General features: G+C 44.0%; 1 protein-coding gene and 1 long non-coding RNA gene across 3 annotated transcripts in view; one reads left to right on the top strand and one right to left on the bottom strand.

Annotated features, from left to right (window-relative positions):
• The window catches only part of LOC310714528, a 332,545-nt gene that overhangs the window by 277,142 nt on the left and 38,976 nt on the right, over nucleotides 1-16,427 (top strand). The window lies entirely within an intron of this gene.
• PXDC1 (PX domain containing 1) overlaps nucleotides 2,311-16,427 on the bottom strand; it is a 38,731-nt gene continuing 24,614 nt past the window's right edge. Inside the window, exons 3-5 of one of the 2 annotated variants that reach the window (XM_083519739.1) lie at nucleotides 15,823-15,940; nucleotides 10,298-10,409; nucleotides 2,311-4,436 (exon numbers count right to left, since the gene is read on the bottom strand). In XM_083519739.1, the coding sequence (XP_083375865.1) occupies nucleotides 4,319-4,436; nucleotides 10,298-10,409; nucleotides 15,823-15,940 (348 nt within the window). In that variant the 3' untranslated portion in view covers nucleotides 2,311-4,318. Of the gene's footprint in view, nucleotides 4,437-8,168; nucleotides 10,039-10,181; nucleotides 10,410-15,822; nucleotides 15,941-16,427 lie in introns of those variants that run through there. The other variant, XR_014529635.1, reaches the window with a different exon arrangement.

Genomic DNA, 16,427 nt, shown 5'->3' with positions numbered 1-16,427 from the left:
AATTATGGTGCTGGAGGAGACTCTTGAGAGTCCCATGGACTGCAAGAAGATCAAACCTATCCATTCTTAAGGAATGGATCTGTCCTGAGTGCTCACTGGAAGGACAGATTGTGAAGCTGAGGCTCCAATACTTTGGCCACCTCATGAGAAGAGAAGACTCCCTGGAAAAGACCCTGATGTTGGGAAAGATGGAGAGCACAAGGAGAAGGGGACGACAGAGGACGAGATGGTTGGACAGTGTTCTCAAAGCTACCAACATGAGTTTGACCAAATTGCGGGAGGCAGTGGAAGACAGAAGTGCCTGGCGTGCTCTGGTCCATGGGGTCACAAAGAGTCGGACACAACTAAATGACTAAACAACAACAGTAGCCAGCTGCCTAAACGGCCTCGGTCCAGTATACCTGAAGGAGCGTCTCCACCTCCATCGTTCTACCCGGACACTGAGGTCCAGCACCGAGGGCCTTCTGGCGGTTCCCTCACTGCGAGAAGCCAAGTTACAGGGAACCAGGCAGAGGGCCTTCTCGGTAGTGGCGCCCTCCCTGTGGAACGCCCTCCCACCAGATGTCAAAGAGAACAACAACTACCAGACTTTTAGAAGACATCTGAAGGCAGCCCTGTTTAGGGAAGCTTTTAATGTTTGATGTATCATAGTATTTCAATATTCTTTTGGAAGCCACCCAGAGTGGCTGGGGAAACCCAGCCAGATGGGCGGGGTATAAATAATAAATTATTATTATTATTATTATTATTATTATTATTATTATTATTATTATTATTATTACTGTTAGCTTATAATACACATCTCATATTTGCTTAAATTCCATCAGTTATTTCTATGCTGTGCGGAGAAAAATATATATCTCCTTTTGTTGTCTTGAACCTACTGCCAATCCCCTTTATTGCATAATTCCAAATTCTAGTCAATATTAAAACTGAAGAAGTATTTAGCTCTCTGTGCCTTTGTTTCCATCTCCAGTGATTGCATTTTTTTCCACGTTCAAGTCTCTGTCCTTGCAAGTCAGCAGAAATAAAACTTTCAATTTCTACAATTGAAGCAAAAATTAAGCAGTGTGTAGTTTTATTAAGACTGTGACAAGTCATCGTCCCCCCCCCCCAGCCCCTTAAAGAGCTGGAATTTAGTAACATGATTTGACTCGTCATCTGGACATAACACTTAATTATGTAACCTAACTAACAGCAAGAATTGACATAAATGATCACTTTATAGGTTACAATTGGTTAGCTCTGTACTAGAAAGAGCTTGAGGGCAATCCCCAGATTGCTTCACCAAAGACAGTACAGTTAATCCATCTCAACATTTGGTATTAAGAGCAGGATTTCCCTTTGGGTATTAATGACATCACAGTGGCATTGATGGAAGCAGAGAAAAAGCAACAGCAGTGCAGTTGCTCTGTCAGTCCCAGTAAAGAAATAGCTCTGGGTTCTCAAGGGATCATTTTTAGATTTCTCTCCCACCAAGCAAATACACTGTGATGTACTTAGACCTGGGAGACCCAGGCATTAAGCCCTGCTCAGCCAAAGAGCCAATCACTATTTCTTTGTGTAGCGTACCTTGTGAGGATAAAATTGTGTAGTACAGGGACAAGGAATCTGCGACCCTTTCAGGGTTACAGATAGGTAGCCGTGTTGGTCGGCCATAGCCAAAATAAAAAAAATTCCTTCCAGTAGCACCTTAAAGACCAACTAAGTTAGTTCTTGGTATGAGCTTTCGTGTGAAGAAGTGTGTATCTGAAGAAGTGTGCATGCACACGAAAGCTCATACCAAGAACTAACTTAGTTGGCCTTTCAGGGTTGTTAGACTGCCATTCCCATCAGCTGCAGCCTTCCTGGCCAGGGCTGATGGGAGTTGGAGTCTAGCACCATCTAGAAAGCTGCAGGTCCCCTATATTGAATAAGGGCATGTGGCAAGTGCAAGCCATGGTCCAACTGTCTAGTGATCCAGGAAGAGTGTTGGACAACCAAACGAACACTGAAGGTAAACCACGTTACAGAAATAAGCAACTCCTCTTCAATACATGGTAACCTCAAAATCCCATCTTTCTTCCAAGACAATGTGTTGTCGCTTCAGTTCTCTGTGTTAATGGGGTCCTGCTTGGTGCCACAATGATGTGACGCTCCCATGCTGCTGCTCTGCATTGGAGAGTGCTGTGTTTGCCTTGTTCCTCACAGCCATTCTGTCCTTTAGAAAGCTACTCCCATTCAGAGCAGGAAGTATCAAACTAGATGGACCAACAGCATATGGCAGTTTCATACGCCAAATACCTTAAGATCACTGCTCAACACCAGGTGTTACACGTACAATGAGTAATATTTTATTTCATTAAAATATATTGGAAACATCTCTTGCAAAAGAGGTGGGTTCTCAATAATTTATTACTATTTACATTAGCAAATTTTGTTTTACAATCATTATACAAAAGAATACTGAAAGGTTCACAGGAGAAAGGGGCAATGATGTACCATATTCTTCAAAGCTTGGGGGGAAACAAATGGAGCAAGGAACTTGGAATGTATTCTGTTCTTCATTTCCTACACACAACTTCTGGCAATTCCACTAAACACCTCTATCAGTTTTATCTCAGTTTAACCACCATTTCCCCTTCCTCTGGGAACTATAATTTTCAGTGGGTGTTGATAATACTCTGCTAGAGCATGGCTCACAGAAATACAGTTCTTCATATTCCCCCTGAGTAGAAGGAATGGCAATTAAACCAGTTGAGGCTTATAGTTTAGATGTGCCTTTATTAAGCAGCTTCATCACAGTATGTGGTTGAATAAGCTGCGAGAACAGGTGCTTTGCCACCCTATGAGCTGGAGCCAAAACCAAGCTTAACACAGCACCATTCAGTAGTTAAAAGGCTTTGAGGCCTGCTTCTGCTGTTACCTCAAATGCTTCATGTTAACAGAGCCCACTACTGTCACCACAGAACCAGTTCCCCCTCCTCATCCATGCCATTCAGGCCTACAGAACTTGTCTCTGTGCCATGTCCTCCTTCAGGGAATGCGAGAGTTGTTTACGCTTTCCCCCAAGCCAGTGGCAAGCAGAAGGGACAATGTGGCTGTCACTTTCAAGGACCTCCAGAATTGCACTTGTTTTCTTAATAGCTGTGCATGGAAGCTCTTTCAGGGCCAAAACTCTGCCTGCTGTAGAGCTATTTTGGTCAAGCTTCCAACCCCAGAAGGCAAACAGAGGGGGAGGGCTAGAGTCAACATGGGCTAGTGGATTTTTATAAGGGTGCACCTGTTGATGTAGCACAGCTTTAAAATGTCCACATGTAGATGGATGAAGCTTATTTCTGAATGCATGAGAAGTAAGAATAATGGGGGCCATAAAGGAACATCTGACTCCCATCAGTCCCAGTTGGCATGGACACTGGTCAGGGATGATGGATAGAAGTTGTAGTCCACAAATATATGATGGGCCACAAGATCCTCATTCATGCCCTAGAGAGCCAGCTGACAATTCTAGTGGAAACCCTGTAATAGTGAGAACGGCAAAGATTTCCGGGTTCCAAGATGGGAGAAATCCTAACAGCATTTCTAGCAGACCCATCCAAAATTCAGGTACAGTTAAAAACATTTTTTTTAAAAAATTGTGCATTTCTTTCCCTTTCCCCCAACTTGGGATGCAACTTGCTTGTTTCCTTTATAATTATTTTTATTATTAATTATTATTTCAAGTGAAAAAGACAGGCCCTCGGATGATTAAATAAAACCACAGGCTTAGAATAAGTTAAATTAAGCAATCCACTTATGTGCTTATTTCCTGCAGGCACGCATGACATAAGGCATCTTTCAATGAATGAACTACCATGACACTTGTTAGAAGTTGTCACTCTGAGGAATGAAAACTGAACACAGGAGGTCTTTCATTGGAAAAGGTTAAGAATGTACTTCTGGTAAGAGGGAGTTCGAGGGAGGAGAAATGTGGATGGTCTTTGCAAGTTCTACCGTATATCAGTAAGAACCGGCGCCACTGATTTTTGCACATTCACCAATGATTTGTCAACAGCGTGGTTGCTGCTGATTTTGCTGCATGGCATAGTTCCTTGGCCTATGATGCTCCAGGTGTCTTTGCTTCATTCCCTTTGGCAAAACTAATGTCTCTTTGTCCATTAGAATAGAACGGCATCTTCACAAGCTGCCTCCAGGGACCACGCAGAGGTGCCAGTATCAAGACAGATGTAGCGAGCCCCTTTCTGCCTTGCATCTCAAGACAAATGCAAAACTATGGGACGGTGAACGCCATGCTTAAAGACGCCCCTCTGATGTCAGCCACAAAGTTTGTTTGGCACTCTTAGTCCAAAATATCGGTTTCAAACGGAACCAGATGGTAGTACGACAAGTTGGTGACATATGCTGCTGGGTCATCGCTGCCCTCGAGCTCGGAGGTAAATTCGCCAACATTTTCAAACCTAGAATGAGACAAAACAAGGAGTTCACATCATTCCTGCTTGGTCATGCTACTGTATTAAAAAGGGGAAATGTGACTTGGGATGGAATGCACATAAGGAAACAGAAATTAAGCTCCTGAGAAGCAGCAGATGCCCTTGACAAAAAGCACCATGGGCCTCCAACCAGGGATAATATATGGCATGGGTAGGCAAACTAAGGCCCAGGGACCGGATCCAGCCCAATTGCCTTCTAAATCCGGCCCCGTGTTTTTACATGAGTAGAATGTGTCCTTTTATTTAAAATGCATCTCTGGGTTATTGGTGGGGCATAGGAATTTGTTCACCCCCCCCCCAATATATATAGTGCGGCCCCCCACAAGGTCTGAGGGACAGTGGACCGGCCCCCTGCTGAAAAAGTTTGCTGACCCTTGATATATGGTTTTGTTTTCCTAATCACAGTGCTCAAAAGCCATCAACATGGTGCTAAAAGCCTTTCGCAGGGGAGATAATGATTGGGACATGCCGAGTTTTCTTTGTTGTCCCCAGACATTCTTTGTTCAGGCTCCATATTATTTTGCTCAAGCAAAACAATGGTTTGAATTGACTGCATTCAGATCTAGTAGCTGAAAAGGCTTGAAGGGCTACCAGAGGTTCTGGCACAACTTGGTATGCAAATTATGCTCAAGTCATACCTCTTGGTTATGGCAAGCCCACTAGGCTTCAGAGTCTACACTCAAAACGTCCACAGGCCACCATTTCCCATGTCACCGAAAGCTTCCTAATAACTATATAACCAACAGACCAAAATCCTGCACCCCGATTGAAAACAAGCATTTTTCTCTCTGGATCACCAAATAGGGTCATGTCAAATAGTCATGATGCTTCATTTTATTATAACTTGGATTGGAGGATGAAGAAAGGAAGTTAACTGGAAAGTGCTATGGCCATGGTTTTTGCAACGAATGCCCACATCTTCACTCTGAGAGCCTTTGACAGCTTCTCCAAAGGCCTTTTTACTTAGCACATACCAAGCAGTGCAGAAAGAAATCCAAGCTGATATTCAATGCTAGCCCGACTCAAAGCAGGCCCATTGACATTAATTGGCACAGCAAAATAAGGTTCGTTACTTTCAATGGGTCAACTCTTGACCAGAACTCGGTTGAATACAGTCCCTCCTCTTAGCTACAGCTAAGATGGTAAAAATCTCCTGTTTCTTCCATTTTGATTCCTGTGAGGTCACCCACTGACAGTTAACATGACTAAAAATTAATGTGGATGGAAAATGTTGATGGGATCTGGGCTGAGCTTGGCATCTGACGAAGCATGTGGCTGGCCACCTACTGGGGGCTTGTAACTCACCCATCTTCTACTTTAAACAACTGCATAGCTACCCAAAGTGGCTTGATGGGAGTGTAGTAAGCTGAGTTGGCATATTTGGAAGCAGACACTTCATTCCTGGTGTAGTTCCATTCTGTGCACTATACGAACTGGCCTTCATTTCAGGCTGAGTTCAAGAAACCACAGACATTGTTGACAGTCACGTGGTATCCTGAATTAAAGTTCACTTGTTCCGAATAGATCATGTGAAAACTCCACTAAATGCCCAGGTTAATATTGGCTGCAGTGCCACACATTTCTCCTAAGCTGGTGAGAGGACAGAATGTTCAGTTGTGCTTCAGGCCTGTTGTTGGTGGCCTTACATGATCTCTTCCTCGTGAATTTGCAACATTTGTGGGCATTATTTGAGAAAAATAACCGCCACAGAAAACATGACCTTGTATTCAGTGTCTAGGAAACTACCCCTCATTTTAGTCATGAACAAATGAGCTTTAAAAGGTAAAGGTAAAGGGACCCCTGACCTAGGTCCAGTCGTGGCCGACTCTGGGGTTGCGGCGCTCATCTCACTTTATTGGCTGAGGGAGCCGGCATACAGCTTCCGGGTCATGTGGCCAGCATGACTAAGCCGCTTCTGGCAAACCAGAGCAGCGCACGGAAACGCTGTTTACCTTCCCGCCAGAGCGGTACCTATTTATCTACTTGCACTTTGACGTGCTTTCGAACTGCTAGGTTGGCAGGAGCTGGGATCGAGCAACGGGAGCTCACCCCGTGGCGGGGATTCGAACCTCCGACCTCCTTCTGATTGGCAAGCCCAAAAGGCTCTGTGGTTTAACCCACAGCGCCACCCACGTCCCATGAAATGAGCTTTACATTTTAGCTAAACTAGATGAAAGATGTTTGCATTCTCTGCCTCTCTCTTGCTAAGTCATTTGTCATCGCAGTGTCATGGTCCTTGCAATCTAAGACTTGCTTCTTTGAGGCTAACAAGACACTCTTAGAACATCTTGCTAGGCATGAGAAGGGGCTGAGCTATAAATACTTTATAGTATGGCTGGATCACTTCAGCCGTTCTTCTGAACTAATATAACTGCAGCGATTAAAACACCCGGAAGGCTGCAACAATCAAGCCAATCTAATGTTCCACATGCATGAAAACTCAAGAGGAGAGACTGCCACCTACTGAATCAGAAACACCTCCTTCTGAAGGATGTTGGAAATATTTGTCTGCTTCCTGTTTAATTGAAATTTAAACCAATCCCCCCTGCTGCCTCAATCATCTTGCAAGACTATATAGGTAAGGTTAAGGTAAAGGGACCCCTGACCATTAGGTCCAGTTGTGACCGACTCTGGGGTTCCGGCGCTCATCTAGCTTTATTGCCTGAGGGAGCCGGCGTACAGCTTCTGGGTCATGTGGCCAGCATGACTAAGCCGCTTCTGATGAACCAGAGCAGTGCACGAAAACGCCATTTACCTTCCTGCCAGAGCGGTACCTATTTATCTACTTGCACTTTGACGTGCTTTCGAACTGCTAGGTTGGCAGGAGCAGGGACTGAGCAACGGGAGCTCACTCCATTGCGTGGATTCGAACCGCTGACCTTTTGATTGGCAAGTCCTAGGCTCTGTGGTTTAACCCACAGCACCACCTGTGTCCCAAAAGGAAAAGGACCCTTGGGCGGTGAAGTCCAGTCAAAGGCGACTATGGGGTTGCAGTGCTCATCTCACTTTCAGGCCGAGGGAGCCGGTGTTTGTCCACAGACAGCTTTCTGGGTCATGTGGCCAGCAGGACTAAACTGCTTCTGGCACAACAGGACACTGTGATGGAAACCAGAGCTCACGGAAACACCGTGGGGATTTGAACTGCCAACCTTCTGGCCAGCAAGCCTAAGAGGCTCAGTGGTTTAGACCACAGTGCCAACCGCGTCCCTACTATATATTCTATGTGCATAAGCAAGCTCCCACTGAAGCTCATCCAGTGTGACTTCTGCTTCTGCTCCTGACATTCATTAGTATGAGCAAGAGAACCAGTGGAGGATTTAGCTGTGTGGGGTATGATTGCACAAGTGTTGCAAGATCCCTATGGAATAGCTGGCCACTCAGATTAGGGTATGTACACAATGAGATCCTTGCATGCTGTTCAGTGGCGTAGCGTGGGGGGTGCAGGGGGGGCGGCTGCACCAGGGTTAGGGTTAGGGGGCGCAAATCCACGGGTTAGGGGGCGCAAATTACTTGCCTTGCCCCGGGTGCTGACAACCCACGCTACGCCACTGATGCTGTTAAGACAGGCCACTGCTGTGTGCAAGGATCTGAAGACTGGAACCACTAGATCTAGTCCAAAAATGCTGCAAACCAACTGTCGATCCATTTTATTGTAATCGTTTTGGTTTTCAATCTTTTCTTTCCTCCTCCTTTCTCTTCTGTCTTGACATATGAAGAGTTCAGTTTTTACACTGCAAATATTTAAGTTCTTGAAGATACTGTTATCTGAAGCTAATTAACACTACTTGAGGTGACTCATCAGTTACCTGCCAGAACAGAATTTCCCAGGGATCTTCTGCAGTGAAGATTGTCAACATAGTTGCCTATGAAGACAGCATTTAAAAGTTTGGTTTGGTTGCTATCTGTAAACTCTTCTCCTATCATTAAAGCAACATAGAAAACAATATTTGCAGTGGAGGGGAGAAAGAAAAGAAAAAGAGTGTTTTCAGTACTATACTAATGCCAACTGTGATTCAGCATTAGTAATATAATAACCACCTGCCTGACTCAAAGTAGCTGTATTAAGAGTGTGTGTTGTTTGTTTGTTTGTTTGTTTGTTTGTTTGTGTGTGAACAGCCCATTCACCAGCATGATTGGGCTGGGTTTTTCTTAAGGTTCAATACACAATCCCAAGCAATTGAAGGGAAGTTCACAACATAAATATATATATATTCAAAGAAAAGACAACATAAAATTGATCACACAATTGGAATCTGTTGCTGCAAGGGAGCAGTTGTGCTGATATAAAAGCTAAAGGAGTGTTCTTGTGCTGGACTGGTACATTCAATCCGTAATGACTCTCTGCCACACATTATAATGGAAAACGCTAAGTCAAAGGAGTCCCACTTTGTATGATAATTTATACAGGAGATTCGGATCTACAAGCGACTCATTGCTTGTAAATCTAAATTTCTTATGAATGCCCAAATAAATTCAAGTCTTTGGATTCTCAGCCTCATCATGTTGCCGTGGTAATGGGATAAAGACTGGCGTTTCAGAGCTCTGCCACTGGGATGGGTGTCCAAATTATATTGAACTAGGTAAAGGCGTATAGAATTTCATTTCTTGATTCATGCTGTCTCCTCTCACTACCTGCCCCTAGCTCTGATTCAACTCTCCTCTCTAATGTCTGCCCCCATTCAATTCCTCCCTCATGCTTTTACATTCAACCCAATATTGGTAGAATGGAAAAACATATTGTCTAACACAGGGTGATACCTGCTTTTCAATATTGCACTATAGCACCAGCTAAACATCGCTATATATCGATATATCACAATGTCTGAAATAAGGATGGAACGGGGTACCTTTACCTTTACCTTTTTATGTAGAGGCAAACAGCAGGGCTGGGTGATGCCTGGTTTTCAACATGGTGCTATATCGCCAGCTAAACATCATGATATACTGATATATCACAATGTCTGAAATAAGGATGGAGCTGGTTTTCAAAATTGTGTTATATCATCAGCTAAACATTGCGATATACTGGTGTACAGTGCTTTTTCCCTTGAAAAATAGGTGCCGGAACTCACCATGAAGTTGTTACAGTAAGTCCCACACTTTTTAACAACAACAAAAAAGAGGTGCCAGTACTGCGTACCCTTGCGTACCCCATTTTTAAAAAAGCACTGCTGATATATCACAATGTCTGAAATAAGAATGGAGTTTTGTAGAGGCATTGGCTGGCTTCACAGTTTTCCCCACCTTGTGATTTCTGCATAGCACACAGACACACACATGATGATTCGCAATATATTGCCAGGTCAAAATTTATGAAACCGCTATCACAATATGGACTTCAAACCAGTTTTGGACGATATATCGCCTAGCCCTAATATTGTTCCCTCCATGTCATCTTCCACCTCAATATTAGTTCTCAGACTTGTATCTCCAGTCTACTTTTCCTCCAGATTATGCTGCTCTTGGTAGTATGGGAGGCACTGGTCCACAGTAAACTCTCACCCCAAACTTAGATACTGTTTGGGGTGGGGCATGGGAAAGAGGCGATATATTTCATCAAACCATTAATCTGATTGGAATTAATTTTATAATGAAATGATTTTAGAATATTTTATCATTTTACTGTTGTTAGCCGCTCTGAGCCCGGCTTTGGCTGGGGAGGGCGGGATATAAATAAAAAATTATTATTTATTATTATTATTATTATTAAACATCTTCATCTAACATTTTGTTTCTTGATCAACCCTGGGATGACACAAATATGATGTTGAGAATGGGCATTTATGTTTACGGGTGGAAATATTCATTCAAATACCATGTATACTTACAAATGTTCTGCCGAATCGACATCTAAGTGCTTTTCTTTCCCGTTTGGTATACTGTGATCAATGACTATTGTTTCAGTGTTGGCTAAACAAAATCCATTAGATCGCATGATTTCTATGGAAGAAGAAAGGAAAAGGGGAAACGTCAATATATGAGGACTAATTCCAGAAAGAAATGTGTGCCTACCTAACAAATGAGATCACAAATCAAATGTTATTTGAGGAAAAGGAGACATAAATATTTCCCCCCACAAAGGAACACACCGATACAAATTTACTGTAAGCATCTCTGCTTTATGGATTAAGCCTTAGCGAAAGGAAATTTATGGGCCATCTCTTGGATAAACAGCCTCTTTAGAAATCACTGGTAAATTCCAATTGTTCTCAGACAGAAAGCGTCTTATGGTCTTTCTAGCTGTAAGATGTCAGTGATATAAACATCCTTGAAGAGTCTGCAAGGGAAAAAATTGAGGGGGTGTATGACCACAGTTAAAATAAGTGAAGCAATTGGTATTTAAATAACCCTACCTCCCGATAAGATCATTAAGCCCATGGTCTAAAATTACCAACTGGGCCAAACTGAATCACAGGACAGGCCCAATCAGACACCCAAAACTGAGCTTGGAGAGTTGAAAGCATATTTTAGGGTACAATACTGCCCCCTGCCCCCCCATAGAGAAATTGAACTGATAAGTGGGATCTGTTGAACCTCTCACTTATTCCCACGTATAGCTCTGGTGGCAATAACCCAGAAGTGCTTTGTTTGCTAAGCAGAATCAACAAGAGCAAAAGGTTGGGTGGGCGACTACATGAGAACACTGACTCCTGCTGGCTGTATATGGTATTTCAATCTTCTTTGGGTCAGTCTGGTTGTCTCAGTTGGTTAGAGCATGGTGTTGATAAAGTCAAGGTTGCAAGTTCGATCCCCGTAAGGGACAGATGCATATTCCTGCATTGCTGGGGGTTGGACTAGATGATCCTTGGGTTCCCTTCCAACTCTGTTGTTGTTGTTGTTTAGTCGTTCAGTCGTGTCCGACTCTTCGTGACCCTATGGACCAGAGCACGCCAGGCACTCCTGTCTTCCACTGCCTCCCGCAGTTTGGTCAAACTCATGCTGGTAGCTTCGAGAACACTGTCCAACCATCTCGTCCTCTGTCGTCCCCTTCTCCTTGTGCCCTCCATCTTTCCCAACATCAGGGTCTTTTCCAGGGAGTCTTCTCTTCTCATGAGGTGGCCAAAGTCTTGGAGCCTCAGCTTCAGGATCTGTCCTTCCAGTGAGCACTCAGGGCTGATTTCCTTCAGAATGGATGCGTTTGATCTTCTTGCAGTCCATGGAACTTCCAACTCTACCATCCTATGATTCTATATAATGTGTGTAAATAATTCCAGTGACCTTCTTCCAAAGAAACTGAATCCTGGATGAGCACTGTACCTTTGGAATATCTCCCCACTTGGAAGTGGGACGCATATGCATAACAAGAAACATTTGACTTTTGATTCCTCAACTGTGACAGAAACCGTTACGATGGGGATTGCAAACTTCTCAGTATCCAATTAGCGTGGGAGGCTGCAATTCTGTTTGTCTTGAACTGAATTTTGCCAAGAAATGACAGCCTTTGGTAACAGATTTTCAATGGGAGGAAAAGAGAGGGGGGAGGAGAGAGAATGAAAGGGCTCTTGTACCTTACACGCCAGTGTTTTGTGCAAAAATAATGGAGAACTTCTTTAATCAGGTACAGCATTTTAAAGCCAGAAACTTTATTCTGGGAACCTCTAAAAGATTTTGCTCACTTTGTCACACTAACCTGGCTGTGCAAGATGAAACTAAACCGTCTGTTATTTTTGGTTTTAAGCATATTCTCATTATCTTCACTCAGACACAACACTTGAGCAGAAGGATGGTTCTTCTGCCTATTCTGAGCTTAGTAAAAGCACATTTATTGTTAAGTTTTCTATCCGTTCCCTGTCTCTGCTGCCCTCCTTCTCCTAACCCATCAGGAAGTGCACTTAAAGTATGACTCATCTTCTGCAACAAAGGATTGTACTGCAGACTGAGATGTAAACTCCAGACTCAAGCCTCTTACCATCTGGTATGCTTTCCTTCCTCTTTAATCTGGAGAGAGACTGTTTTGGGAACAGGCTTTTCTTTATTGAATACAAAATATGTCCTCCCTTTCCCCTTTCCAATCTTCTTTGGATGATAACAAATGGCCAACAAACAAAACCGCAGCAGATCCAATGTGAAATATGACCAGAATATTATTTTGCTTTGCTTTTCTCCCCACACAGAATCATAGAATTGTAGAATTAGAAGAGACCCTGAGCATCATCCATTCTAACACCCTGCAGTGCAGGAATCTCAACCAAAGCGCACCATGCTGGCCATCCAAACTCTGCTTAGAAACCTTCAAGGAAGGAGAGTCCACCACCTTATGAGAGAACACATTCTGTTGTCAAACAGCTTGGAATCGCCTTTCTTGCAATTTGAATCCATTGGCTTGGTCCCTACCCTCCAGATCAGGGCAAGCTTGAACCCATCTTCCCCGTGACAGCCCTTAGGTATCTGAAGATGGCTATCATATCTCCTTGCCAACAAAGGTCCGTATAGTAAAAGCTATGGTTTTCCCAGTAGTGATGTACAGAAGTGAGAGCTGGACCATAAAGAACGCTGATCGCCGAAGAATTGATGCTTTTGAATTATGGTGCTGGAAGAGACTCTTGAGAGTCCCATGGACTGCAAGAAGATCAAACCTATCCATTCTGAAGGAAATCAGCCCTGAGTGCTCACTGGAAGGACAGATCCTGAAGCTGAGGCTCCAATACTTTGGCCACCTCATGAGAAGAGAAGACTCCCTGGAAAAGACCCTGATGTTGGGAAAGATGGAGGGCACAAGGACAGGGGACAACAGAGGACGAGATGGTTGGATGGTGTTCTCGAAGCTACCAGCATGACCAAACTGTGGGAGGCAGTGGAAGACAGGAGTGCCTGGCGTGCTCTGGTCCATGGGGTCACGAAGAGTCGGACACGACTAAACGACTAAACAACAACATCATATCTCCTCTCATTCCCTGTGGATCACCCAGTCAACAGAGCATGAGACACTTAATCTCAGGATTGTGGGTTCGAGCTCCACATTGGGCAAAAGATTCCTGCACTGTAGGGGGTTGGATCAGATGAGCATTGTGGCCCCTTTCAACTCTACAATTCTATGATTCTTATTCAGGCTAAATATACCCAACCGTTCCTCATCAGGCTTGGCTTCCAGACCCTTGATCATCTTGGTTGCCCTCCTCTGCACATATTGCAGCTTGTCAACATCCTTCTTAAACTGTGCCTCCCAGAACAGCACACAGTATTCCTAGGGTGGTCTGACCAAGGCAGAATAGAGTGGGATTATTGCTTCCCTTGATCGTGACACTAGACTTCTGTTGATGCAGCCTAGAATAGCATTAGCTTTTTTCCCTTGCATCCTTGAGACTACAGCTTTTCTCTTCCAAGGTTAAATACTACCTTAGCGGTTAGCAAAAACACTGGATAATTCTACCCTGCAAGATTCTAGGAACATAGGAAGCTGCCTTACACTGAGTCATCCGTGCGTCTAGCTCAGTGTTGTCTACACTGAATGACAGCTGCTCTCAAGGGTCTCCGATAGGGGTGCCCCCCCCCCATCTGAAGATGCCAGAGATCGAACCACAGTTGCTTCACCAGTGAGTCACAGCCTTTCTGAATGGGACGTCAACTTTCAAAGGAAAGGAGAGGGAATATACAGATCCTATCTCCCTCACTCCTGCCTGAAGTGGACCTCTGCCCCCTCTGCCTCTTTCCAAGTCCTTCTTTAAATGGTTTTTTGATTCAGTTAGCTCTTCTTCTTCTTCTTCTTCTTCTTCTTCACTGTGGAGGCCAATTCCGGATCGCTCAAACCCCCTGCTTCTAGCATCTCCCAGCTCATCTCTTCTGCAGACTGCTTTTCTGTGTCCCACCATCAGGATCCGGGATCTAAGTTGTTGTCTTCTGTGCCCTCTTGGACAGACAGCTCTCACCACTCTTCCTCATCCAGCCAGCCCCTGACACAATAGGACTCAGCACCTGATGGAGGGCAGTTCTCCTGGACAGGTTGCTGAGCCGAGGGGGTGCAAAACTGAGAAGATACATGATTGAGAAGATCCAAGCCTCACAAAGGGCACCATATTATGAAAGATTACCAAAGTCCTCCCACCTGCTTTTTCTTCTTCTTTGGCGATCACTCGTAGCCAAGTAAAATTATCTTCCATAAACACGGTTTTAACAATGAGTCTGTAAGTGACTGTGGAGGCCAATTCTGGACCCACACGTCCTTCCACAGTGGGGACATTGGTTTCCGGGCGGGAGTTGATCATGGTGTGGATTTGCCAAGCGTGCCTTCCTCTTAGCACATTCCTCCTTTTCGTGCTGAGTTTGAGCATCTTCAAAGCCCATGACACCTTTGTAAAGGATGTTCTCCAACTGGAGCGCTCGCAGGCCAGTGCTTCCCAGTTGTCGGTGTTTATACTACATTTTTTAAAGATTTGCCTTGAGAGAGGCTTTAAACCTCTTTTGTTGAAAGCATTACGCTTTCCATTTTTAAGCTTGGAATAGAGTAGTTGCTTTGGAAGACGATAATCAGGCATCTGCACAACATGACCAGTCCAACGAAGCTGTTGTTGAAGAATCATTCCTTCTTTATATGATTTTTGCTTCAGTGAGCTAAAACGTATAAGACTGAATCAAACAAAGCTTTACATTGTGCTTTAGAATCAGAGAACTGGAGGGTTTGAAAGGACCACTAGAGTCATCTAATCCACGCCCCCTGTAATGCAGGAATCTTTTGCCCAATGCGGGGCTCAGTCCCATGACCCAGTGATGAAGAGTCTCATGCTTTGTCAACTGAGCTGCCCCAGGGAGTCTTTAGTATGATGTCCAAACACAGCCATTATAGAAAGCTGGTGTAAGCAATGTGGTTCCATCCAGATGTTGTTGGACTACAACTCCCACCCTTCCTGCCACGCTGGCTGGGCCTGTTGCAATCTGGAGTCCAACAAAGTTTGGAAGATGTCACACTGGTTATTGTTAAAAGGGACCTTGGAAGCATCTAACAACATTCGGAAGCATTTTACAGTGGTGGGAGGAACTGCTGTTACTCCAACATGTGTTCAGCTCCCTGTGTGACTGTCCTGAACAGTATTATCCAAGATCAGCACACACACAAAAACTAGATTACACCCCCTAACCACTTTAGATAATAGCTCCTGCAGAGGTTACTTAAGAATTATCACAGCAGCCCAGATCATCTTGTCAATTACCATGTCTCCAGTAGCATCCAGTTTCAAAGAAAATTAGAAGGCATGGGGAAACAATGAAGTAATTCTCATTTTTGGAGTAAAATCCTTTGAGAAGCCTTAGGAAAGGGGGGAGGATAGAGTGGAAGTGACTCTCTTTTGAACCATATGGATGAAGATGGGTAAAACAGTAATATTAACTATTGTCGCTAAAGCAAGTTGATAACTCTTACCTGATATTTTAACTGGACTTTGAAAGCTTGGTTGAATTTTATGGACATTGTCGTTTTTTAACACCTGATCTAAAGGAGATCTTTCGAAGAAGGTGAGGACGACTTCTGATCTGGAGTACTGGAGAAAAAGGATAAAAAGAAAAATATAATTACAAGAGCTCAGGAACGGGAGGAAATCTCATCTGAGAGTTCATTTTCATGGTTGCCTTTATTTACTGAAGGAGCACATTCTAAGCAGGGTCAACAAGACACAATAATGGCAGCCATGTGTGTTTAAACATGGAATTGCCCCAATAATATAGGAAGTGAAAGAGTGGGATCTGGTTTTAACCACAAAGGCAACACACAGATGAAGGGTCCAGGATCCGCTCTGGGCTTGCCACCTACTTCTTTGCTGCCCCTAGAGAGAAGAATAGAAGAAAAACCTGCTGGGTCACATCAATGGTACATCGAGATTAGCATCCTGTTCTCACAGTGCCCAACTAGATGTTTGTGGGACACCGTGGAGCAGAACATGAACACAAAAGCATTCTTCCCCCCCCCCTTACCCCATAGTTTCCAGCAACTGATATTCAGAAGCATTACTGCCTCTGACAGTGGTTGGT

This window comes from Podarcis liolepis (genome assembly GCF_965112155.1).
Source record: "Podarcis liolepis genome assembly, chromosome: 8".
NCBI classification, from domain to species: Eukaryota; Metazoa; Chordata; class Lepidosauria; order Squamata; family Lacertidae; genus Podarcis; species Podarcis liolepis.
The sequence above is the reverse complement of the archived record's forward strand: the minus strand, read 5'-3'. Positions and strand labels throughout refer to the sequence as shown.